At 49.5% G+C, this 8,456-nt stretch overlaps 1 protein-coding gene across 1 annotated transcript in view; it reads left to right on the top strand.

The window, feature by feature from the left end:
* Positions 1–8,456, top strand: part of PVRL2 (poliovirus receptor-related 2 (herpesvirus entry mediator B)) — a 47,160-nt gene that overhangs the window by 17,219 nt on the left and 21,485 nt on the right. Inside the window, exon 2 of the mRNA XM_006901260.1 lies at positions 2,096–2,473. Coding sequence (XP_006901322.1) covers positions 2,096–2,473 — 378 coding nt within the window. The remainder of the gene's footprint in view (positions 1–2,095; positions 2,474–8,456) is intronic.

Below are 8,456 nucleotides of genomic sequence, written 5' to 3' on the forward strand. Positions count from 1 at the left end.
TTAAGGGGGAAACTGAGGCACTCTGCTTGCCTGAGGATGTGCAGGCTTGCAAAGTCTATGGGGCAGTTAGTGACCTCTGTCCTACAAGGTCACTGTGGGTCACTGACGGCTCCACTGCACACAGTAAAAAACAAGGACCCGGGGTGGATGAGGTACTGGGAGTGAGTGTTGAAGGGGCACTGGGTTTTCACTGAGGTGATGAAAGTGTACCGAAATTGACCATGGTGATCATTGCAAACTCCGTGGAGATACTGAAAGCTGCTTTAAAGGGCTGAATTGAATGGTGTGTAAATTTTATTCCCTTCAAATCATACCGAAGCCACTGCTGTTAAGTTGAACCAGGCTCCCCGGCCACCCTCCATTGGGTTTCCAAGGGTGTAAATAAATCTTTACGGGAGGAGATTCGTTGCAAGGATCGGCTGGTGGATTTAAACTGCCGACCTCCTTGAGACTTCTCTTAAACTCCTGTCCCTTGAATCATTTGAGAGTAATCTCCAGATAAGATCTCACATCAGCTTTCTAGCTGCTAAGGAAAAAGTCCTGGTGGCCCAGTGGTAAGAAGCTGAGCTGCAGTTCTGAAAGCAGGCGATTTGAATCCATCAGCCACTCTATGGGAGAAAGATGGGCAGTCTCCTCCTGTGCGACCTAACTGCCTCCGAAAACCCGCTGCAGGGTCATCTGTGAGTCAGTTCTGATTCGACAGCTTGCAACACCATCTTCAGGAAAAGTCAGACTGGAAACCCTGAGGAGACAGTTCTGTTCTGCCCTGTCGGGTCGCTGGCAGACCGACCCAATCAACAGCAAATGGGAGGTTTTTAAAATTTATTTTCTAAAGGAAAGGCATGCTCCAAGAACTGAGTTTAATGACCACATCTTAGAAAAGGAACAAGAGTTCTATATATAACTAATGTAGAGGTCCCTACAGACCAATTTTTGCTTGGCTTGCAGCCAAAAGGTTGCTTTCGCTTAAATTCCTAAAAGCAAACAAAACAAAACAAAAAACCCACAAAAACCAGAAATACAGGACTGAGTGAGAGGAGAGAAGTTGTCAAACTCTGAACCGAAACCACCCCGAGGTCACCTCAGTATCAGATCCGCTCAAAATAATGACTGTTACCTCTAAGGTGTGTCGCTGAGAGGGACCCCTGGGTCGTTCAGTGATTAAGCACCCAGCTGCTAACCAGAGGTCAGAGGTTCAAACCTCCTGTCTGCTCCACCAGAGGAAAACGGGGCAATCCTTTCCCAAAAAATACTTAACAACGTTATAGTAGTCTTTTTTTTATATGATACTTACATAAACTTTAAAATGGTACTATTTGAGATCCTTTTCCTGGTCATGAGCAAGATGATTGGGGGTGTTCATGCTTTCATATGACATGTGCCACTTGTAAACCTTGTTAGGACCTGGGCACATTACCCATCGGATGTGAAAGAAAAAAAAAGATAATACTTAAAACTATGGAAGGCAAATGAATAAATGGTTTTTTTTGGGGGGGGGAAACCCCACCAGCCTTGGAAACCCTGTGAGGCGGTTCTCTGCCCTTTGGGGTCGCTGAGACTGAATTCACTTGAGGATAATGTGGTTTTCTCTTCTTATGGTTTGAGACCAAAGGTGAGACAGTGAGGGAGTGTGTGGTGGTGGTTACACTGACGTGTGGCCGACCCTCCCGTGAGTTTCCAGGGCCTCCTGTCACATGCGAGGAGATAGATCGTCTTTCTCCTGAAGAGCACCTGGTGGATTCAGACTACCAGAAGGTTACTGCATTTGGGTTAGTAACACAGCTTTGTACAAACTGCGCCACCAGAGAGCACCCTATAGCTACAAAAGCCACAGATGGGGAGCTCTGGTGGCCTAGTGGAAAGAAGCTGTGTTGCAATCACAAAGGCACGTGGTTCGAATCCACCAAATGCTCTGCTGGAGAAGGAGGGGCAATCTCCTCCTGTGCCAGTCGGATCTGATAGATAATTCACTGTATTATGTCTCCCCACAGTGTCTCCAGTCCTGTTTTAGGGTTGGAATTCTGTATTTCCTGTGAGGCTGCCTCAGTGACGTCCCCTCTTGTGCCCTGTCTCACCTCTCCTTCTCTCTCCCCAGGAGCCCAGGATGTCCGTGTCCACGTGCTGCCCGAGGTCCGGGGCGTCCTGGGAAACACCGTGGAGCTGCCCTGCCAACTGTTGTCACCATCCAACAACGTGCGCATCTCCCAGGTGACGTGGCAGCGACTGGACGCAGCAGGGGGCACCCCGAACGTGGCCGTCTTCCACCCTGCCTACGGCCCCAGCTTCCCCAGCCTGAAGCCAGGCCAGGAGCGACTGTCCTTTGTCTCCATCGGGAAGGGTTCCGGGGCAAATCTGCAGGACGCCACGCTGGCCTTTAAGGGACTGAGGGTCGGGGACGAAGGCAACTACACCTGCGACTTTGCCACCTTCCCCAATGGCACCATCCGGGGTGTGACCTGGCTCCGGGTGATCGGTGAGTGGAGGAGGGAATGGGAAGTGAGGTGGGGTATATTGGGTGGTACCCCAGCTCTGCTTCAGCTATGACCTTGACTCAAGGCCTAGTCTCTAGTCAGTCAGACAGTTGATGGTAGAATTCTCCTCTGTGCTGGAGACCAGGGTTCGATTCCCAGCCATTACAACTTGCACGGTCCCTAGGGGAAGAGTGTATGTTGCTGTGATGTTGAACACACAGCACGGAGCTTCCTAGTTGAGTCAGACAAGGAAGAAAGTCCTGGTGATCCATTTCCAGAAATCAGGCATCATGCTATTATTGCCGTGTGCCAGACCAACTCACAGCTGACCCTCCGGCAGGTTTTCAGAGGCAGTAAATCGCACGGGAGGAGATAGCCCAGCTTTCTCCCATGGAACAGCTGGTGGACTCGAACCACCTGCCTTTGACTTGGTGGCACAACTCCTAACACAGTAAGCCACCAGAGCTCCTAAGGATTGTAGGCATCCCATTCCCAGACGATGCTCGGTTTCTGTTTTGTGGTGCCATAGGGGAGCCCCGTGTGTGGGCTTTTCATCCGGAGCTGTCTGAGGGACTCAGATTACAAAGTGTCACCCTGTGCATGGGCTTTTCATCCGGAGCTGTCTGAGGGACTCAGATTACAAAGTGTCACCCTGCCTGCTTGTTGACGTTGTCAAGAGATGAGTGGCAGCTGTTTGGAGAGCCATTGGAGGGGGATGGACCAGGCAGAGAAACTCGAAGACCGGGGGCAGGTATTGGTGTGGAAGGGAGTTAAGGCATCGGAGGTCAGAAGGAGGTAGAAGATGCTTTTAGCAGCCCGAAGACGTTGAGACTCACCAACAGAGAAGAATTAGCTTTCTGGTTCCATCAGGGGACCGTTTAGCCCAGTCTTAAAATGGGGGAGGCTTACAAAGATAGTTTTCCAAAGATTTGTCCATTCTTAAATCACAAGAAGTAGCAGCCCCCCGGGACTTCCCTGGGACCTCCCCACTTTCTCCCTTGTAAATTTCCAGAAGCAGGCTGCTCGGACACTTGACTTTTCCCCGTTCCTACTCTGGAGGGTTTGGGAAGCCTGCCCTGCACCCCCACCAACCCTGTCTGTGCATCCACAACTGTTTTCCATCCGTCAAAACACAGCTCAGCAGTCTCTTCACGGACGGGTTGTTCTATGCAGGCGATGATCGGGAGGACGTTTCCTGCACAGATACGGACAAAAGGCCCCCGGCGCCGGGCCAGCGGTTGTAAAAACAGTGCAGTGGGTGTGGGGATGGCCTCTGACCCGCCTGACTCCAGCAGGCGGCGGTGGGATCCCCGCCAGCAGCTTCTGCCGCATGCAGGCAGTCCCCTCACCCTCCACACCTTCTTCTGTCAGTTCCTGCACCAGCTGCCCCTCTGAAGGCTTTTTATGGATTTTTTATTGGGTTTGATTCATTTCAGTGACCACACAGCACTCAGGCTGGTGAATTTGGTTAGGGAAGTAGCAGGATACGTACAGTTCAGGTTGGAAACAACCAGAATACAGTTAATCAGTCAGGTGGCTTCTTCTCAGAGCTTTGGGCCCTCTACTGCTCTCTCTCATTTATGTCATTGTGTTGTCGTGAGGGGCCATGAAGTTGACTTGGATTCAGTCGGTCGTCTTTTCTTCCTCTGACCTCCTGCCTTTCCCCGCATGGTGTCTTTTCCTAAGGACTGGCCCCTCCTGACATGATGCCCAGAGTGTGGGAGACCAAGTTTCACCCTCCTTACCTCCCGGGAGCACCCTGGCTGCACTTCTGCAGGACAGATTGGTTTGGGGTTTTTTTTGTTTTTGTTTTTCAATCCGCATCGATTCTCTTTCTGTCAAACTTACTCATTGTCTGACTTTCCGATGCATTGGAAGCAATTGGAAATACCATGGCTTGGATCAGATGCACCTTCCTCTTTAAACTGACATCCTTCCTCTTTAGATGTTTGGAAAGGTCCTTGACAGCAGGTTTCCCCAATGCAAGGGGTTTAGTTAGTTAGTTATTTTTGCTACTCTATATGTTGATTATAGATCCCAGTAAAATGAAATCGGTGACAGTTTCAGTGTTCCTCCAACATGCCTGCTGGTCCAGTGACGAGGCCTTTTGTTTCCTTGATGCTCAGATGTAACCCGTATTGAAGGCTGTAGTCTTTGATCTTCTGCAGCAATTGCTTTAAGTGCTCTTCCCTTTTCTGCCAGCAAGCTGGTGTCAGCTGCGTAACCCGGCTTGTTGATGAGTTGTCCTCCAGTCGGAAGCCACGTTCTTCAAAAGCCCTTTTTGCTTTGCCATCCTCTATTGTTTAGGGTATTTTTAATTTTTTTTTTTAACACACTGATTTATTTTACAAAGATAGAATACATTGTTTTTCACACTGGATCTTTCTCATTTCCTTCCCCTCCCTCCCATCACATTGTGTACCCCTATGATTAACAGCCCCCACTCTTTCTTCTGGTAAACCCGGGCCTCTGAGGGAGCTGGGCTCTGGCGCCGTGGGCCAGCCGACCTCACTGCCCTGGCTGAGCCAGCTCCTCTGCTCGCCAGCACTCGCCTCTCTTGCTCCATGGCCTGGGAACCCACCGCTCTGTCCCGCTGGTCCCTGATTCTCCTTCACCTCTGCTCCTGTTCTTTCTGGTAGCACGCCTCTCCCTCTTGGATCCCTGCAGAGATCTCAGGCCCGAAGGATTTGCTGCACTCAGTTATTTTTCTTCCCTGTGGTCGTCACATCCTGTTTTCTCCCCCCAAGCTCACTTACCTCGCCTTCCTCTCTCTTCTGACCCTCAAAGTCTTGCCTGCCACCACTACTTAACATCACTCGGACTCAGAGTTCCAGTCTCGGTGGTCTTAAAGGGAACTCTGCTGGTTTGAACGCACCGGCAGCTCCCAGGGCAGAAGGTGGTCAGTCTCCTTCCTCCCTTGTGCTGTGGAGCTTTGGACACCCGCTGGGGGTCAGCTGTGAGTCAGTTCTGACCCAGGGGCAAAATCTTCACTCTCTAGTGGTATAAGCACAGCGGAGTGGTGAAGGTGGCGCAGAGTCGGGAAGGATCTCTCGTTTTCTTGTCCAGAAGGTGCGGTGTATCTTATTTCTCTTATGATGTGTCTGCCCTGGCCGACTGAGCAGGTGGTGCACAAGAGCCTGAGGTCAGGGAGGTTCTCCTGAGGAAGTGAAGCTTGGGCTTGGATTTGGAGAAGGAGGAAGAGGAGGCCAGGGCATGCTAGGGAAGAGATGGAGCACGCAAGGACGCCGAGACCCTCTAACTAGGTGGAGAGCTGGGGAGCGCAGGGAGGAGCGTCCGTCAGCGGCCAGCCATGGTCAGCGGCCAACCTTGTCGTGTGTCTTGGTTCTCAAGTGTGGCCACAACAGATATCACAAGGGGGCGACTTCTCTTACCGAATAGGAGGCTGGAAGTCCAAATCAAGGGTTCATCCCCTAGAGGAAGGCTTTCTGTTTCTGCATTTCCCTTCAGAATTCCTCAGAAATTTCTGTGTCATATTCTTCCCCTGACTTGAGGAGTTTCCCAGCACAGGGAACGGGTTGAAAGGATGCCTTCTAGTCCCAGCTCTTCCTGTCTTAGTGGTGGCTAAGGCTCTCTTCCTCTTTTGTTAGTTCTTTTTCAACATTTTGTTTGAAAGCTGCCAGATCAGACCTTCATACACGTTTTGTTTTAGAACACTAATTGCCCTTGATTAGTGTAATTGGTTAATGAAAATGTCTAATGTAACCCTTTTTGTTGTCACTCATTCAAAATTACTCTCCCCTCCTGCCCCTCAGCCTTCCCCCACCCCCCTTTTTTATCTCTTTCAAGATGAAGTATTTTATAGGCCACACCTCAGGGACCGATGATGGTGGCTTGGATGGGGCCTGGGTGTTGCATCTCACCCTTAGGAGGGACTCTGGTGGCCTGGTGGGAAAGGAATTGGCCTGCCAGCCCAAAGGTATACGAATCCACCCGCTGCTCCATGGGAGAAGTATAGACAGTCTCCTATGTGACATGCCACCTCTGAAAACGCACTGGTGGGTCAGCCGTGAGTCTGTTCCCGTGGCACAGAACACAGACATCCCACCCTTCGTCCTCTCTAATCGGCTTTACATGACATTATTTACATACACGTGTTTGGGGCGACAGTTCAGTTTGTGATACTGTGAGAGATGTCACAGAGGGAGCGGTCAGAGCAGGCTCTGTAGTTTTCTGCTGCCTGTGGTGGGGGACAGATGTGGGGAGCAGTCTAGAAGGGTGTGTGGGGGCCTGTTGGAGACTCTGCAGGGGGTTAGGAGACAAGGCGAGGGAAAGGAAGGTTATACGACGGTTGGAAGACTCAGAAGATCTCAGGGGAAGAAGTCCTTGTGGCATGCAGAGACCAGTCCTTAACTGGGTGACACATCCGTTAGCGAGAGCAAGTATTGTTCCTCTTGGAGTTTTTTAGCATCTGGGTTTTTTAATTAGCAATAGGCTAATAGATAATTAGTGGAGCTCTGGTGGTCTAGTGGTAAGGAGCTGTGCTGCCAGCCAAGAGGCACAAAGTTCAAATCCCATCTGCCCCGTGTGAAAAAGATCGACAGTCTACTATTGTGTCATTTACAGTCTCTGAAAACTCACTGTGAGTCAGCAATGAGTCAGTTCCAGCCCAACAGCAAATAATAGTAATAAAGTTGCGACAATATCTTCACTCACCTCTCCCACCCTTCCCGTTCCTAGAAACCATCCAAGAATGGTTCCGTAAGGCTTTCTTTATCTTTTGTTTTCTTTTTGAGGGTTTTTTTTTGTTTCTTTTCCTTATCTTTTCATAATTTGGAAAAAGCACCATCTCAGACTCACTGTCATAGATTCAGAACCGAATCACTGCTGACCCTCCTCCAGGTTTTCAGAGGCTGTAAATCACATGGGAAGAGATTGCCTGTATTTCTCCTCTGAAGCATCTGTTAGATTTGAACTGCCTACCCGGCCAGCTGACTGGAAGAGATCGATATTTGTTCCCATTGCAAAGAATGGGGATCCAACAGTGTGAAAATTATTGAACAACATCATTCATGTCACACGTAAGCAAGAGTCTGCTGAAAATGATCCAAAAACTACTGGAGTAACACAACTGCCAGATGTGCAGGCTGGATTTAGAAGAGGCCGTGGTACCAGGGATATTATAGCTAATAATAAATGGACCTTAGCAGAAAGCAGAGAGTACCAGAGGAATGTCTGTGTTTCGTTGACTATGCAAAGGCTTTTGAGTGTGTGGATCACAACAAACTGGTTGACCCTGACAAAAATGGGAATCCCAGAACATTCGATTGTGCTTATGCGAAACCTATCCTTGAACCAAAAGGCAGTCGTCAGAACAGAGCAAGGAGACACTGCATGGTTTAAAATCGGGAAGGGTGTATGCAGGATGTATTCTGTCTCCATATCTTTGCAGTCTGTATGCAAAACAGATCATCCTGGACACTAGGCTGTACGAGGAGGAAGGTGGCATCAGATTTGGAAGACATCATCCACAACCTGTGTTATGCAGATGACACAATCCTGCTTGCTGATACGGAGGAGGACCTGAAGCGCTTGCTACAGAAGGTCAACGACTGCAGCCTTCAATATGGATTGAAGCTCAACATCAAGAAAACAAGGATTCTCACCACTGGGCCAATTGGCAGCAGCATTATGGATGCTGAAGAGATTGAGATTGTTAACAGTTGTAGTTTTCTTGGTTCCACAATCAGCACTCTTGGTACCAGCAGCCAGGAAATCAAGAGATGAATTGCGTTGGGAAAGTTAGCTGTCAGGGACCTCTCCAGAGTACTGAAGAGCAACAACGTTAGGCTGGAGACTATGGTGTGCCTGATCCAGGCTTTAGTCTTTGCAATTGCATGCTGTGCGTCATAGAGTTGGATAGACAGTGACTAGGGATGATAGAAAGGGAATTGATGTCTTTGAGCTGTGGTGCTGGAGAAGAGTGTTGAATATACCATGGACTGCTAGGAGAACAAACAGGTTTGT

Source organism: Elephantulus edwardii, unplaced genomic scaffold (assembly GCF_000299155.1).
Source record: "Elephantulus edwardii isolate Elephantulus edwardi_28Jun2011 unplaced genomic scaffold, EleEdw1.0 scaffold00315, whole genome shotgun sequence".
Classification (NCBI taxonomy): domain Eukaryota; kingdom Metazoa; phylum Chordata; class Mammalia; order Macroscelidea; family Macroscelididae; genus Elephantulus; species Elephantulus edwardii.